General features: G+C 42.3%; 1 protein-coding gene across 1 annotated transcript in view; it reads left to right on the top strand.

The window, feature by feature from the left end:
• The window catches only part of abat (4-aminobutyrate aminotransferase), a 184017-nt gene that overhangs the window by 78969 nt on the left and 86231 nt on the right, over positions 1-18817 (top strand). Inside the window, exon 5 of the mRNA XM_059979437.1 lies at positions 16528-16645. Coding sequence (XP_059835420.1) covers positions 16528-16645 — 118 coding nt within the window. The remainder of the gene's footprint in view (positions 1-16527; positions 16646-18817) is intronic.

Here is an 18817-nt window from a genome sequence, read left to right as displayed (position 1 = left end):
GGTAACTTCCTCGAAAAACTCTAATAGATTGGTTGAACATGACCTACCACGCACAAAGCCATGTTGACTTTTTCTAATAAGTCCCTGTCTATCCAAATACTTGTAGATCCTATCTCTTAGTATTCCTTCCAGTAATTTACCTACTACCGATGTCAAACTTACCGGCCTATAATTTCCCGGCTTACTTTTCAAGCCTTTTTTAAACAACGGAACTAGATGAGCTATCCTCCAATCCTATGGCACCTGACTCATGGATATCGACATTTTAGATATTTCTGCCAGGGCCCCTGCAATTTCAACACTAGTCGCCTTCAAGGTCTGAGGGAATACCCTGTCAGGTCCTGGGGATTTATCTACTCTGATTTGCCTCAAGACAGCAAGCACCTCCTCCTCTTTAATCTGTATAAGTTCCATGACCTCCCTACTTGTTTGCCTCGTTTCCATATACTCCATTTCAGTTTCCTTAGTAAATACAGATGCAAAAAACCCATTTAATATCTCTCCCGTTTCTTTTGATTCCATGCATAGCCGACCTCTCTGGTCTTCAAGAGGACCAATTTTATCCCTTACTATCCTTTTGCTCTTAACATACCTGTAGAAGCTCTTAAGATTATCCTTCACCCTGACTGCCAAAGCAACCTCATGTCTTCTTTTAGCCCTCCTGATTTCTTTCTTAAGTATTTTCTTACTCTTTCTATACTCCTCAAGCATCTTATTTCCTTCCTGTTGCCTATACATGTTATACATCTCTCTCTTCTACTTTATCAGAGTTCCAATATCCCTCAAGAACCAAGGTTCCTTATTCTTTTTCATTTTGCCTTTTACCCTAACTGGAACACACAAACTCTGCACTATCAAAATTTCTCCTTTGAAGGCCTCCCACTTACCAATCACATCCCTGCCAGAGAACAACCTATCCCAATCTACGCTTTTTTAGATCCTTTCTCATTTCTTCAAATTTGGCCTTTTTCCAGTTTAGAACTTCAACCCGAGGACCAGATCTATCTTTATCCATGATCAAGTTGAAACTAATGACGTTATGATCACTGGAACCAAAGTGTTCCCCTACACACACTTCCGTCACCTGCCCTAACTCATTTCCTAATAGGAGATCTAATATTGCATCCTCCCTAGTTGGTACATCTATATATTGATTTAGAAAATTTTCCTGAACACATTTCACAAACTCTAACCCATCTAGACCTTTAACAGTATGGGAGTCCCAATCAATGTGTGGAAAATTAAAATCCCGTACAATCACAACTTTCTGTCTCCTGCAGTTGACTGTTATCTCCCTGCAGATTTGCTCCTCCAATTTTCGCTGACTATTGGCTGGTCTATAATACAACCCCATTAATGTGGTCATACCTTTCCTGTTTCTCAGCTCCACCCATATGGCCTCAGTAGACAAGCCCTCTAATCTGTCCTGCTGAAGCACTGCTGTAATATTTTCCCTGACTAGCAAAGCCACCCCACCCCCCCCCCCCCCCACCCTTCATCCCTCTGCCTCTATCATGTCTGAAACATCGGAACCCTGGAACATTGAGCTGCCAGTTCTGCCCCTTCTGTAGCCAAGTTTCAGTAATGGCTATGATGTCATAATTCCATGTGTCAATCCAGGCCCTCAGCTCTTCTGCCTTTCCCACAATACTCCTCGCATTGAAATATACACACCTCAGAAGATTATCACCACCACACACAACCTTACTATTTGTGACTTTGCATGAACTACTAACATCATTTACTTTTACCCCCATTCCACTATCTACTCTAACACTCTGGATCCCATCCCCCTACAAATCTAGTTTAAACCCTCCCAATAACACTAGCAAACCTCCCTGCAAGTATATTGGTCCCCTTGTAGTTCAGGTGCAACTACACCTGCCCCAGAAGAGGTCCCAATGATCCAGAAATCTGAAACCTGCCCCCTACACCAGTTTCTCAGCGACGTGTTCATCTGCCAGAGCATCCTACTCTTACCCTCACTGGCACGTGGCACAGGCAGCAATCCGGAGATTACTACCCTCGAGGTCCTGTTTTTCAACTTCCTACCAAGCTGTCTGTACTCACTCTTCAGGACCTCCTGACTCTTTCTACCTATGTCATTGGTACCAATGTTTACCACGACATCTGGCTGATCACCCTCCCACTTCAGAATGCTGTGCACACGATCAGAGACATCCCTGACCCTGGCACCCAGGAGGCAACAAACCATCCGGGAGTCTCTGTCACGACCACAGAATCTCCGGTCTGTACCCCTGACTATTGTGTCCCCTATCACTACCACTCTCCTCTTCTTCCTCCCTCCCTCTGCACTGCAGAACCAGATTCAGTGCCAGAGATCCAGCTGCCGCAGCTTGTCCCAGGTAAGCCATCCCCCCGCCCAACAGTATCCAAATCGGTACACCTGTTTTGGAGGGGAATGGCCACAGGGGAACCCTGCACTACCTGCCCCTTTCCCTTCCCTCGCCTGATGGTAACCCAATTATCTGTGCCCTGTTCCTTAGGTGTAACTACCTCCCGAAAGCTACCATCTATAAACTGCTCAGTCTCCAGAATGATCCGGAGGTCATCCAGCTCCTGCTCCAATTCCCTAATGCGGTCTGTTAGGAGCTGCAGCTGGATGCACTTCCTGCAGGTATCATTGTCAGGGACACCAGAGGTCTCCCTGACTTCCCACATCCTGCAAAGAGGAGCATTCCAACATCCTGCCTGGCATATTCTCTAGTCTGAACAAAAAAAATGAAGAAAAACAGAAACTCACTGGAACCTACCCTCGCCTCTGCCTGTTTCTCGCCGAAGCCTGATTGAGCCAAAGCCGTCCCACTCTGCCTCAGTCCACTACAACGATGGCCACTGTATATGGCAGTCTTTCTTTTAAACCTTGGCATGCTATGTCACGCGCCTGCACAGTCTAGCCTCTTTTCCCCGATCAGTTAAAGAAAAGAAAAATGAGCTTCCCTCCGCGATGCTTCAGTCTTCCACTCTCAGCCTCTTGCTTCGATTGGAAAAGCTTATTATGGACCTTTTGACCTTAAGCCTTTATAACCTTCCTTTTATAAGTGTTTAGAATGCAGTTTTGAATATGACTCTCCAGGATTTACTGAACCTAAAGATGAAGCATGATGAAGGATTTCAAAGCCAAGACGGTACGCAAGCTGAACGTCTCCACCTTCTGCTTTTCTCTGTAGAGGGATTGCACATTTGAGTCATGCTGTTCACAGTTGTGTAATCAAGTACCAGCAATGCATCTTTTAAATGGTACATACTGCAGCTTCAATGCAATGCTGATGAAAGTTTTGGATGTCATGCCAATTAAGCGTGCTGCTTGTCCTTGTTTATAAACATAAGAAATTCTGTGACGCTGGAAATGCAAAGCATCACACACAAAATGCTGGAGGAACTCAGGAGGTCAGGCAACATCTATGGAAGTGAATTAACTTTTCAGGCCGGAGCCTTTCTTTGGGACTGGAAAGGAAGGAGGTACGCAACACAATAATAAGGTGGGCAAAGGGGAAGGAGGGTAGCTAGAAGCTAGAAGAGAGGAAGGAATCTGATAGGACTGGAGAGTGGACCGTAGGAGAAATGGAAGGAGGAAGGGACCCGGGGGAGATAATAGGCAGGTAAAAAGAGGCGAGCAGCCAGAGTAGGGAATAGAAGAAAAGGAGAGGGGAAGAAAAAATGTTTTTTTTATCAGAAGGAGAAATCAATTTTCATGCCATCGGGTTGGTGACTTGTCCTTGTTACCTTCAAGGGATCCAAAAGTAAGTGTAATCATAGCATGATGGAATTTGAGGGTGAGAAATATTATTCTGGAACTGGTATCATAATTTAGATGAAGGCAATTGTAATGGTAGGGATTTCAGTGGTTATAAATCTTTTTAGAATGTTCTTGGCTTCAAGGACTGCAGAGGCAATAAACAGTTTTTATTACAAGGAAAACAGAAGGTATAGGGAGAGAGCAGAATCGTGATGTTAAGGCCAAGATTAGATCAGCCATGATCTTATTGCATGGTGGAGCCAAAAACTGCTCAGAATACTCCAAATGTGGACTGACCAATGACTCATAAGGCCTCAGCATTACATCCTTGCTTTTATATTCCAGACCCATTGAATGACTGCTGAAGTTGCATTTCCTCAACCTGCAAGTTAACCTTTAGGGAATTCTGCACCAGGTCTCACAAGTCCTTTTACACTACCGATTTTTGAATTTGTTACCTGTTCTATGATAATTAAACATTTAATTACAATTTGCAGCATGATTATGTTACCAGACCTTGGAAGTTAAAATTCCAGGGGATAGCTTTATATACCATAACTATGCATCTCAAAATCTGAAAATTAATGATTCAAAGATCATTTCTCCGTGTTTTGCTTAAGTTTAAAAACATCCTAAGCTTCTGCTGAACCTAATTTTAAGTTAGTTTAATTCCAATGACTTTATTAGCCAAGCCTTTCTTGAACTAGAATTATCATTCAAACTTCATTGTGTAATACCAGCCCTGCAATCTGTCCTCCCCCTCAGTATCTATAAATGTGAAGGACATTGGTGGGTTCATTAACTTCTGCAAAGAGTCCCTGGTGTACAGCTGAGGGGTAGAACATGGGTGAGTTGGTAGAAAAGTGCGGACATTAAATGTAGGATTATTGCACATACTGTAGATGGTTAACGGGCAGCAGAGATTTGGAGGTCCATAGGACCTGTTTTTGTGCTGTAAAACACCAACTCTGTGTTGCTCTACAACTGCAAACAATCTTTTAGCACTTTCCTGGAACTGCTGGAACATTACAAAAAAGTAGAAAATATTTGATAAATGATAGCTTTCTAGTATGTTTTCTGTAGGCTGCAACCTTTTTTTTTGCTCCTGGTGTTTTATCAAAGCTTAAGTAGGTAAATGATTTCCAGACTGCCAAAGAACTGGCAGCCAGCCATTTGAAGAAGACCCAATGTAAAATGAATAGTTTCAAAGCATCATTGAGACTTGTCAATTGTTGTTGTACAACCATTACTGTTATGTGAAATGAGTGCGGAGATAGTTATAGTTATAAAGCTGAGATAAAGCCAAGGTAATTTTTTTCAGTTGAATCCATTGTGCTGCTTACAGTGAACACAGAGGCCTAACTGGTGGATGTGAAAACATCTGAGATACTTCTGGCACTTTTTGAAAATACATCTAGCAAGAAAAACTGCAAATTAGGCCAACGCTGGATGTACCAGTCTCCAGTGTTTCACAGGTTTCCTTGAAGCCTTTTTCAGGGTCTGGCCTCCATCCATACCAACCAATATTCCCCAGTTTAGAGGGAAAGGGGCCTATTGTTGACAGATGAACATTGACTCTGTAGCTTAGTTTTCCCAGTAATTTTCAAGTTTACCCACCACATGATAGAATTCAGGCTTGCTTCTTGCCTTGAGTTGTGGAATAATATATTTTCTTAAATGACCAATTTCTTTTTGTTTCTCTTTCTCCCTTATAAACTGTTGCCACCAAGCATATTGATATGGTCAATATGTGTCCCTTGGATCAAGCAACCTGTACTTAACTTGAGACCCTGGGATCTAGCATCCTGTCTGCTTTCTCTGGTAGAAACCCAAAAGGTTTTTGACAGGTTTGCTCGGATAGGTTTGGCATCGAAAGCACCCAGATAGACTGCGGAAAAAAGGGATCCAGATCTGTCAAGGATTCATTTTGCTTGCTTTTGTTTTTGCATGTTTTGATTACATTTATCTCTGTGGCAGACTTCTGTATCTCAGAGTTTAAAAAAAATAGCGCCATTAAACAAAAATATAGCCATATCTACTGATTTCTTCTGACCTTGAGGCAGAGATGATAAACAAGAATTTGCGAATTTTGCAGAAACATTGACCCTTAAATTGTCCTTGGGCAGTGAGCATCTGTGCCAATTTATAACTTTCTAAAATCAGAAAAAAGTTCCTCACAGATGGCTGAAAAATACATTTCAAGTTATATGATATATTTTTGGTACTCCCTTTTTGGATTGTGACCATCGCTGTCAATAGAAAAATTAAACACAATCTGTCTTTAACAAGTAAACCATGACTCTCCTTGATTAACCCAACCTCTCCAGGAGGCTGTTATCCCCACCGATAACCCCTTCTCCCGTCTTCAACCCTCCTCCTCTTCATGGACACCCCGCTCTGGTCTTCTGCCTGCTCTGGATCTCTTTATTGCTAATTGCCGACGGGACATCAACCGTCTTGACTTCACCACACCGTGTTCCAACTCCAACCTCACTCCTTCCGAACGCTCTGCTCTCCGCTCCCTCCGCACCAATCCCAACCTCACTATAAAACCTGCTGATAAGGGGGGAGCTGTTGTTGTCTGGTGTACTGACCTCTACCTGGCCGAGGCACAGCGACAACTCTCTGATAACACCTCTTATTTACCCCTTGATCATGATCCCACTAAGGAGCACCAGGCCATTGTCTCCAATACCATCACCAACCTTATTAGCTCTGGGGATCTCCCATTCACTGCCACAAACCTCATAGTTCCCACACCCCACACTTCCCGTTTCTACCTCCTACCCAAGATCCACAAACCTGCCTGTCCAGGTAGACCTATTGTCTCAGCTTGCTCCTGCCCCACTGAACTCATTTCTGCATACCTTGACACTGTCTTATCCCCCCTTGTTCAATCTCTTCCCACCTATGTTCGTGGGATTCCCACCTAATTCATGCTTTGAATTTTTTCAATGATTTTAAGTTCCCTGGCCCCCTTCAAACCAAGGGTGTAGCCATGGGCACCCGTATGGGTCCCAGTTATGCTTGCCTTTTTGTTGGCTTTGTGGAACAGTCCTTGTTCCAAGGCTATACTGGTATCCATCCCCCCTTTTCCTTCGCTACATCGATGACTGCATTGGCACTGCCTCTTGCATGTGAGCTGTGATCGTCGACTTCATTAACTTTGCCTCCAACTTTCACCCTGCCCTCAAATTTACCTGGTCCATTTCCGACACCTCCCTCCCCTTTCTTGATCTTTCTGTCTCCATCTCTGGAGATGGCCTATCTACTGATATCTACTATAAACCTACAGACTCTCACAGCTACCTGGACTATTCCTCTTCCCACCCTTTGCAAAAATGCCATCCATCCCCTTCTCACAATTCGTCCGTCTCCGCCACATCTGCTCTCAGGATGAGGCTTTTCTTTCCAGGATGAAGGGGATGTCTTCCTTTTTTAAGCAAAGGGGCTTCCCTTCATCCACCATCAACTCTGCTCTCAAACGCATCTCTCCCATTTCCTGCATATCTGCCCTCACCCCATCCACACGCCACCCCATTCGGGATAGGGTTCCCCTTGTCCTCACCTACCACCTCACCAGCCTCCAGGTCCAACATATAATTCTCCGTAACTTCCACCACCTCCAACGGGATCCCACTACCAAACACATTTTTCCCTCCCCCCCCCTTACTGCTTTTCGCAGGGATCGCTCTCTACGTGACTCCCTTGTCCACTCGTCCCCCCCATCCCTTCCCACCGATCTCCCTCCTGGCACTTATCCTTGTAAACGGAACAAGTGCTACACCTGCCCATACACTACCTCCCTCACCACCATTCAGGGTCCCAGACTGTCCTTCCAGGTGAGGCGACACTTCACTTGTGAGTCAGCTGGTGTGGTATACTGCGTCCGGTGCTCCCGGTGTGGCCTTTTATATATTGGTGAGACCCGACGCAGACTGGGAGACCGTTTCGTGGAACACCTACGCTCGGTCTGCCAGAAAAAGCAGGATCTCCCAGTGGCCACACATTTTAATTCCACATCCCATTCCCATTCTGATATGTCTATCCATGGCCTCCTCTATTGTCAAAATGAATCCAAACTCAGGTTAGAGGAACAACACCTTATATACCGGCTGGGTAGCCTCCAACCTGATGGCATAAACATTGACTTCTCTAACTTCTGTTAATGCCCCTCCTCCCCTTCTTACCCCATCCCTGACATATTTAGTTGTTTGCCTGTTCTCCATTTCCCTCTGGTGCTTCCCCCCCCTCCTTTCTTTCTCCTGAGGCCTCCCATCCCATGATCCTTTCCCTTCTCCAGCTCTGTATCGCTTTCGCCAATCACCTTTCCAGCTCCTAGCTTCATCCCCCCGTCTCTGGTCTACTCCTATCATTTCGCATTTCCCCCTCCCCCCTCTACTTTCAAATCTCTTATTATCTTTCCTTTCAGTTAGTCCTGACGAAGGGTCTCGGCCCGAAACGTCGACATCGCTTCTTCCTATAGATGCTGCCTGGCCTGCTGTGTTCCACCAGCATTTTGTGTATGTTGTTGTTTGAATTTCCAGCATCTGCAGATTTCCTTGTGTTGGCTGTTAATTTTTGCCTGATTAATGTTTCTATAAACTTATCACCTACTGATGTTAAACTTACTGACTAGAAGTTACTAGGAATAACCTGATAACCTTTCTTGAACACATGCAAGACTTTTGCCACTTTCCAGCGTTGTGACACTTTGCCCACTTGTAGTTCATTGATAAAGCAAGTAAAGATGGTTGGGCCTGATAAGCTACCCTGAGACACTTCAGAAGCAATATCATTGGAATGGGTTAATTGATCTTAAACAACAACAGCCTTCTTCCTTTGTGCAAAATATGATGCCAACTATTAGGCTGGTTTTCAGTGATGACCATATATTCAGTATACCAGGGCTCCCTGATGCCACATTTGGTCAAGTGTTACCTTGATGTAAAGTGCAACAATTTCCACCTCAAATCTGGAATTCCTCTCTTTAGTCAATAGTGGAACAAAGGCTACATTGAGTCCTGGAGTTTAGTTATCCAGACAAAATCCTAGCTGGACATCAATAGAATGTCCACAATGCAATAGGCTTCAATAGGTAGATTTAATGTCAGAGAAATGTATACAATATACTCCTGAAATTCTTTTTCTTCACAAACATCTACGAAAACAGAGGAGTGCCAATAAGAATGAATAACAGTTAAATGTTAGAACCCCAAAGCCCCCCCCAGTTCCCCTCTCCACAAGCAGCAGCAAGTCAACGACCCCCCCTCCCCAAAAGCATCGGCACCCCCCACCGAGCACTCAAGTGTGCAGCAAAGTATCAATAAAGACACAGGCTTGCAGTACTCCAAAGACAACTCGTTCACCCAGTAATTCGACATACCACAGGCTCTCTCTCTCTCACTAATGAGGGAAAAAGAGGTGTCCCCGTTTCACAGTGAGAGGGAGGACATAAACAACTTGCTAATTTACGATGTTAAAAGTCTGTTGCGTCGCTTTTTCCGAGCTCTCTGCCCAGAGAGTCAGCACCAGAGCTCAGGTCTGTGGACACACAGCCCACAGCAGCTAACACAGTGCTTCTGATGTTTTGTGTTCTCCTGCAACACCCCAGTCAGGGGCACCAGCGTTAAATCAGCCCATCTCCAGAACCACGATAATCCGGCACCCTGAAGGTGTGCTAGTCTTCCAGGCCACGTCCTTGGGATATCAAAAAGCAGCCGGTCGTGAGTCCCTGACAGCGGGTCCCATTCCCACAAAGAACCGAAGTCTGAGTGTAACTCCAGGTCAGGGTCTTCAAAAGAACCCTGAAAGGGGGAAAAAAAAATCAAAGATAGAAATAGAGCTGTTTCCGAAGATGCAAGCAAAGGAGTCGCCCTTTAGTGCCATCATCACTTCACTCCACCCCTGCATGATATATCCTTTGATGAACAGAAGCTTTACCACACCAGATTTCCTAATACATTGTCTAGGTTTTAAGTAAATTATCTTTTCTATCTACCAGAACTTGGAGCTTGTTTTTGAGAATCTCAGAAAAATCTGAATTTTTCAATGCTGGCTTGAAAAAAGTATCCTTCTGTATTTGAACACATAGTTGTTAATTCTTAGCTTCAATCTTTTATATTCCCCAAAGGAAGTATAATCCTGAAGACATTCTATTACATCTTTAAAACAATCAGTAGATGTCAATATTGTTGCTTTAGAACTAGGACAGCAAAATCCAACTGTAAACCATTCTCATGGTCCTAAAAATGGCCATTAGGATCCTAATGTAGAAGGAAATTGAGGATCTTTTTGAAAGACTGACTAGGACATCTGAAAAGTAATCCACCAGTGTGGGCTGGGATGACTTTGAAACCTCAGGTCCTAATTAAAATTGGCCCTGAGAAAGGGTTGCAGTGAGTAGCTATAACGAACCACAGATAGGAATTAAGCTCCACACACAAAATGCTGGTGGAACACAGCAGGCCAGGCAGCATCTATAAGGAGAAGCACTGTCGACGTTTCGGGCCGAGACCCTTCGTCAGGACACTGATGTGCCTGGAAAGTTAAGAGGTTGTCAGCACCTGCTCCATTTCCAGTTGTACACCTTGTTTAGGAACTTGCTAACCACCAGTTTTTGAATCAGCTGCAATAATAGATGTAACCCCCTGGGTCGCCTCAGGCTCGCTCAGCTCGTTCTCGTCTAGGGGGAGCAGCCTTCGGCCCCGCCAAACTGGGTAATCAGCTGGTGTGGATGCTGTGTGATGTCCCCGCCTCACCCAAAAACAGACAGTACACCATAAGCGATTAAATGAGTACAATTTATAAAGGTTACTATAACTAAGTGATTAATAACGATACAGTATATATGAAGAGAAAATTAAAGAAAAGGAGCCAAACTTATCAAAGTCCAAACCACTTCGTGCACAACCGTTGGAGCTCAATTACTGAAGTCTTCTGGCCACCATTCGATCCCTTCCGAGCTCCTTGACTCGCAGCTCAGGACCCTCCGAACTCCTCGACTCGCAGCTCAGGACCCTCCGAGTGGTCAACCAAGCACATCTAGCTTCATCCCCCCTCCTCGGAGTAGCTCCCGGCCTCGGACCCCCGCTTGGGGTCCGATCCTCGCCCAATTTACAGCATTGCGTCTTCTCTCTCGACCCCCTCGCGCCGATCTGCCCAAAAGCCATCAACAAAAGCTTACAGACTCAGAAGAAAGAACATTAATCTCCATTTGGTTTACAAAGGAATACCATTCTCGTTATCAGTAAATTAGCATTCCTGCTAGTTAACAAAAGGAAACCCTTTCCCAACAGTAACAAAGAAAAAAGAAGAAACCCCCTTTACATAGAGAAACTGATGTAAGTATTCAAAGCGCAGTGTGCCAATGGTTAGAGGATTTCAAAGTAAATTTATTATCAAAGTCACCATATACTACCTGAGATTCATTTTTGCAGTATAACAAAAAAGCGCAATTTAATCAGTGAAAATTTACACACAAAGACTGACAAACAACTGATATGCAAAAGAAGACAAATTGTGCAAATACGTAAATAAATAATACTGAGAACAAGAGTTGTGGAATGCTTGAAAGTGAGTTCATAGGTTGTTGAATCAGGTCAGAGCTGAGGTTATCTACATTGGTTCACGGGCCTGAAGTTTGAAGGATAATAACTTGCTGAACCTTGTGGTGTGGGACCCAAGGCTCTTCTACCTTCTTTCCACTGGCAGTAGCAAGAAAAGAGCATGGCCTGGACAGTGGGAGTCCTTGATGATGGATATTGCTTTCTTGTGGCAGCACTTCTTGTAGGTGTGCTCAGTGATAGGGAGGGACTGTGATGGACTGGGCCGTATCAGCCACTAATTGTAAGCTTTTCCATCCCTAGGCAGTGGTGTTTCCAAACCAGACTGTAATGCGACCAGTCAGGATGCATTCCACTGTATATCCATAGAAGTTCGTTGAAGTTTTAGATGACATGCCGAATAAAGACATAGTCGTGTCTCCTTTGTAATGGCACTTGTGTGCTGGCCTCAGGACAGATCCTCAGCTATAATGACACCAATAATTTTGATTTGTAGGAAACAAAACAAAAATCTGATTTACAGATTTAATTGAAATATGTCAGCTCCATCCCAAATATTGATCTTTCAAATTCTGTTTCAGTTTTGGATTTGAGATATTCTTGGCCTTTTCTATCTCACGATAAAACAGCAATGGTATACTTCATATCAGCCTGTTGAATTGCAGCAAAGGCAGCTTTAGAAAGTGAGCAATATAATATAACAGATGGTAGCAGTGTTTTGAGATAAACACAATTTGCAGAAGCACTGAAGTGTTGAAATTCTGCAGCTTCAGAATGGGATTTTCACAGGCAGTTGAGTGAAAATGTGCTTTGTGATTCAATTAGTTACTTGTTATGTAAAAAATCAAAATTCAATCCTGGTTAAATCTCTGTTCTCATTATTAAAAAGACTTATAAAGCCATTCTTACACAGTACAAAGATGCCTTTGTTTAGCAAAACTGGCATTAGAATTAAGGAACAGAACTATTCAAATTTAGATCACCCTGCTGTTTTAGGTATAGTAAAATGTTGCAAGATAAAGTATCTAAATTCTTGATGTGTCTTTTGGTAAGCATTAGTACACATGTTCTAGCAGAATATATATTTTGAGGCCTTGAATTTCTCTTGCTTAAAAGGTTTAGAGGAAGTGTGAGTGAGTGCTGCTCTTTGCATCAATGTTCTTTTATGGTACAATACTGTGATCAAACTACAAGCCATTCTCTGTCACTAATGTGCCTGGTGTAAATCTAGTTAATGCACCTTACTACAATGTGTGCATGTTGTCCAATGTAGGCTTTGAGTTCATGTTGATCAGGGGTCATGAGGCTCACCCAGATAGTGTACTATGGAATAGACCATAAGAGATAGGAGCAGATTTAGGCCATTCAGCCCATTGAGTCCATTCCACCATTTCATCATGGTTGATTTTTTATCCCTCTCAACCCCAAACTTCTGCTTTCTCCCAGTAGCCATTGATGCCCTTACTAATCAAGAACGTATTAACCTCTGCTTTAAATACAGCCAATGACTTGGCCTCCAAAGGCATCTGTGGCAATGAATTCCACAGATTTACTACCCCTTTGGCTAAAGAAATTCCTCATCTCTGTTCCAAAGGTTTGTCCTTCTATTCTGAGGCTGTGCCATCTAGTCTTAGACTCCCGCACAATAGAAAACATCCTCTCCACATCATCACTATCTAGGTATTTCAAGATCTGATACGTTTCAGTGAGATCCATTCCACCCCCCCCCCCCCATTGCTCTAAATTTCAGTGAATGCAGGCCCAGAAACATCAAATACTGTTCATTCCCAGAATAATTCTCATGAACCTCCTCTAGAGTTAAGGGCAGTCGCATCGTGGCAGATTCGTGGTTGAAGGGTTCTCCAAATATTCCTTTCAACAAGTGAACTGGTAAAATGTGCATTCCACGAGTACCTTGAGTTTCTGGTTAATCAGCTCCCAGAAATTCTCATCAAATAGGTCCTGGTGATTTCTGGTAAAGAAGCTCTCTTCACTGCTGCATTTATACTTGAGTTCAGTATTGTCTGGACACTGGGGATATGATATTGATTAGATGGCCTGATGATGGTGTCAGTCTGAAACATTGACTCTTCATTCCTCTCCAATGATGCTGCCTAGAGTTCCTCCAGCATTTTGTATGTTACTTTGGATTTCCAGCTTCTGCAGAATCTTTTGTATTGATTGGATGTCATTGGGTTGTCTGGGAAGGGCTACCTTTGAGATTTTCAGCGTTGATTTTCTTACAGTATTGTTGGCTTTGCCATTGCTTTAAAGCCAGTTTGTTGGATATAGCAGAAAGATTTGGGCTGTGATTGGTCTAACAGTCATCAGTATCTGTGTTATATCTCGCCATACAAAAACAAAGGCTGAGTTTAATTTGAAAGGGACTTTATCTTCATGTCTGCTCAATGTAGTTGTCTGTAAGCACAGACTTTGCAAAGATGAACTAAAATGGTGCCCGCTGAAGAACAAAACAATTTACACCAAATAATCCCCAAAGGCACCATACCCCTCATGACTTGGAGAATTTGGGGGATGTTTCCAAAATACAAAGAGATTTCTGTGAATGCTGGTTGATATTTGCAGAGTCATCACTAAAAAAGCTAATCATCGCTGGTTTCAGTAGTGTAAGCTGAAGTTCTAACATGAGTTGATTTTAGGATTATGGTTAAGGAAGCTAAAGGTCAGGAATAGCTAGAAAAAAGGTGTTATACCACTGTTGTTCAGCTCCTCTTGCTGCATCAAAGAAATTTTCAGCCAGTGTTATAGTATTTATCTCAAATCTTCACGATAGATCATAGAGTTATATCGCACAGAAACATACCCATGATCCCCATCTTGTTCCACCTATCAATGTCCCAGTGTTACCCTCTCATCCACAATTGGTTCCATCTGCCCATCATTCCCTCCCAATACCTCTATCCGAATCTGGAAATCCTTCCCGTCTCCTCTCAGCCTTAATGCAAGGCTTTGGCCAAAATATTGACTTACACCTATTGACTCCAAATGCAGATTGACCCGCAGCGGTCATCCAGCATTCTGTTTATTCTCTGTTTTAGCATTCCTTTCAGTTCTTGATTTTAATCCTATTGACCACACTTCCCTTTGAATGACACAGAAAACAGTCCCATTTTCCCATGCTGAACTATCATTCTGCCCACTCCCATCAACCTGTACCTGGATCATAACCCTTGATACCCCTCCATTCTATGTACCTATCCAAATTCCTCATAAATGCTGAAATCGAACCCACATCCACCACTTCTGATAACAACTCTTTCCACACTCTCACCACCCCATGTGAATTCCCCCTCTTATTCACCTTAAACATTTCACCTTTCACCCTTAACCTATGACCTCTAGCTCTAGTCTCACCCAATCTCAGTAGAAAAAGCCTGCTAGCATTTACCCTATCTGTGCTGTCTTTACGACAGTTATTTAGTTTATAATATTTTCGCTAAGTAATTCATTCAATAGTATTTTCTAGTTAGAATTAGAAGTGTTTAAAGTGTATTCATTGCATGTAAAATATATCGGCATGCGATGACGTCACATCCGGTTTCGCCGCGTCTTGTGGGAAAACACCGGTTTGAAATTAGCGCGAGGGTGGGGGCTTTCCACGAGGCTCACCTGAGCAGAAGCAGTTTTGCAGGCATGAGAAATCACAGTGAGAGCAACGCTGTAAGTTAATAGATAATCGATATATTGAACTAAAATGTTAATGCCGATCCTGTTAGATGTAACGACGGTAGATAATGTTTATGCTTTCGTTAGTTAAAGAGTCGCGGATAGTTTGCATGGAAGTGTATTTAAAGTAGTCAATGGAGCAGGTAAACTCTCCCTGTATACTGCACCTTAGTGTAATGTAGTTATAGTCACCTTTGCAAGTATTCACACTTGAAATGTGATATTAAGGAAGGAACAAATACTGTATCAATCTTGTATTGTTTTATCAACAGTTTTCACCATATGTTAATGTGAAGAGTGAACAGTAAATGGTTAATCTTACTGCGATCTGGTTTGCATTGGCTGTGGTTTATCCGGACGTTAAATTCGGCGTTCATTACACCCGAAGGAGAACGTTACACTATCTATACCCCTCATCATTTTATATATCTCTATTAAATCTTTCCTCATCCTCCTACACTCTAGGGAATAAAGTCCTAAACTATTAAACTTTTCCCTATAGCTTAGATCAAGTCCCAACAACGTCCTTTTAAATTTTCTCTGCACTTTCAATTTTATATCTTTCCAAAAGGTAGGTGGCCAGAACTGTACCCAATACACCAATTTAGGCCGATCCAACATCTTATACAACTTCAACTTAACATCTCAATTTCTGTATTGATTTATGAAGGCCACTGTGCCAAAAGCTCTCCTTACAACCCTATCTATCTATGATGACACTTTTAAGAAATTATGTATCTGTATTCCCTCTGTTCTCTCTGTTCTACTGCACTCCACAGTACCCTACCCTGGTGTGTACTCCCAAAGTGCAACACCTCATAGTTTCCTGCATTAAATTCCATCTGCCATTTTTCAGCTGGTCCAGATCATTCTGCAAGCATTGATAGCCTTCTTCTTTGTCCATTACGCCACCAATCTTGATGTCATCTGCAAATCTGCTGATCCAATTCATCAATTGTATATTACTGTGAAGTTTCAATTTATGTTCATTTGGAGGCCAGAGAGTTACAGCACTTTAAATAAAGATGTAAAATTGGAACTAAATCTGGCTTGTCTGATTCCTTTGGCATCAAGAAATCTGATTCCTGCAGAACAGCTTTCTAGTTGGAAAACGTAATACTTACTCAGATTTTAGCGTGAATAAAGATGAGCAACAGAACGTGTGAATTTCTGTATGATGAAATGTTCTGCACAACTTGAACATTTCTGAATAACAAGGTTCTGGCTAGATTCATAATATCTTTATTGTATTTTCTACAGGTGGTCAAAATTCTCCCTAAACTCACATTTTGGGGAAGCATAGATGAATAAGTAAATTGAAATTATAACATGATTGCTGCTTGTATGGAATGAATAATTCATGCCAGAAGCATCTTAATTTCCAAGTATTGTAGCTTTGATGTTGTTGTGTTTCCTGCAATTAACTGCAGCTATTGCATTGGACTCTGGGCATGTTTGAAAATGTTTTACCTTCGACCGACATTAATGTTAAGTTTTCTTCCTTCTCTCTCTCAGAATGTGGATGCCGTTAATTTCTTTTGTGACTATGAGGAGAGTAAGGGTAACTACTTGGTGGATGTTGACGGCAACAGGATGTTGGATCTTTACACCCAGATCTCTTCCATCCCTATTGGTAAGCGCTATATCTTTTACTATGTGTTACATTAGGAGCTACACAGACCAGGAGAGAGATTCTACAACATGACTTTTATCCAAGAGAAAGTTTCTTCAAGCAGTACCTTTCACCATAAACATCTTTTTTTTCATAAACATTATAAGTTCAAAGTTGATCATCTAAATTATTTCCAGCAGGATCTTTACACCTGTGACTTCATGAATCAACTCCTCCAATAAAGGAATAATATGTCTGCCTCCTATCACTTTATGGGGTCATTCTAGTTTAGTGTTGACAGTTCTTCAGGATTGTCCTGGAGTCAAAAATTGAAGATAAATGTCTCATTCATGGCTGTAGCTACTGTAGGAGTTTTTCTGAAATTCTGTTGCCTAATACTTGGAGGCATTAATTAAAATTCGAGTATAACCTCTGTTGAGAAAGTGGACCTATCCAATCTAAAGAGTTTTTAATTTTCCACACTCAGTGATAGTTATTCTTGTTGGCCCATCAAGTTCCTTATTTATGTATACACACTTTAATGTGCATTCTTTCCAACAGCTTTAGGGTAAGTGTTCCCACCCGATCCTGCATGAAACATAAACCTAGAATTTTGATCAATTCATGCCAGTCTGTTTAACCACAAATCACATAATATAACCTGGATTGGATCACGCTGGCAACCTGGATGAAAATAGCCCATCAGGATGTTGGAATAGGCACTCGAATTTGCAATTCACATTAGCAGAACTGATATTTTCTGAGTATTACAAGTGCATCTAATAATGTCACTGGATTTCCCATTTCCATCCTTATCAACATAAACTGGAGCTCAAAAATGCAAGCTACAATCTTGGTTGAAAAGTCAAAAGCACATCTCAATTTTTGGTACATTTTACTTAGATGCAAATCAGTGGATCAGGTCTCATTGTAAAATCATTGTACTGATTCTGCATCTCATTCTGACATGAGGCCAGCATTGTGAGTAACCCCATCAAAGCAGTGGATTATGTGGAGAATTCCACATAAATTGATGATAGCCTTGTCCCTGGCATTTTTCCAGATTCCCACTGGAACCTTTTATGCAACTCGCTGTGAGGGTTGCCGTTTAACATCTGACACTTTCCCTGTACATTGATTGACCAAGAAACAGCAATAGAAGTGAATCTATGCACTTCCTCACTGTTCTAGTGTATTTTTCAGAGGTTATTCACCCTAATGCTGTTCAGACCTCTTTATTGCCTTTTTTCATTTGTTTTTACAAGGGGGGGAATGAGACAATGCACAGTGATGGCTCAGCACACTGAACATCAGTGAACCCCATTTTTGGGCAACTTTTGCTGAATGAGGAAGGCTTACAGGCAAAGAGTTCATTTTACCATTACATAAGAACATAAATGTAGTAGAAGATACATAGGAGTAGAATTAAGCCATTCAGACCATCAAGTCTGCTGCACCATTCCATTGTGGCTAATTTATCATACCTAACAACCCCACTATCCTACTTTTTCCTTGGAACCTTTGACACTCATACTAATCAAGAATCTATTAACCTCTGCTTTAAATATACCCAATAACTTGGGTATGACACAGCTGTCTGTGGTGATGCAGTCACCAACAGATTCACCACCCTTTGGCTAAAGAAATGCCTTCTTATCTCTGTATTCAGAGGCTCTGCCCTCTGGTCCTAGAGTCACCACTATCGGAAACATTCTCTTCACAGTCACTCTATCTAGGCCTTTATATATTTGATAGGTTTCATTGAGATCTGCCCCCCATTCTTCTCATTCCTGCTCTGAGACTCTGCTCTCCACAGACCTAGACTAGAAACCAGACCGCACATGCTCACTAGGTGTAATTGAATGTTCCCCTCAGCAGGAGCAACTGTTTGTCAAAGCACACTTCTTCGTTTAGCTTTGCCTGTGGATAGAAATTAGTGCAAGAAAGAAGTTTAAAAGAAAATTGAATAATCAGTTAACTTCTTTTGCTAATGAGCTCTGAACAGTCATGTATTGGTTAATGACTAATTACCAGTTGCAGGAAGTCAGGTAATGCATCCTACGAAATATATTGAGCTAGAGCCTGCATCACTACTCTGAACCATTTGTCATCTTCCTGCGAGCTTACTGCAGATGTTGAAAGTTTCCTTCTTCAGAACTATATGGTAACAGGCCTTTCTGCCACAACGAACAC

This window comes from Hypanus sabinus, chromosome 9 (genome assembly GCF_030144855.1).
Source record: "Hypanus sabinus isolate sHypSab1 chromosome 9, sHypSab1.hap1, whole genome shotgun sequence".
NCBI classification, from domain to species: domain Eukaryota; kingdom Metazoa; phylum Chordata; class Chondrichthyes; order Myliobatiformes; family Dasyatidae; genus Hypanus; species Hypanus sabinus.
The sequence above is the reverse complement of the archived record's forward strand: the minus strand, read 5'-3'. Positions and strand labels throughout refer to the sequence as shown.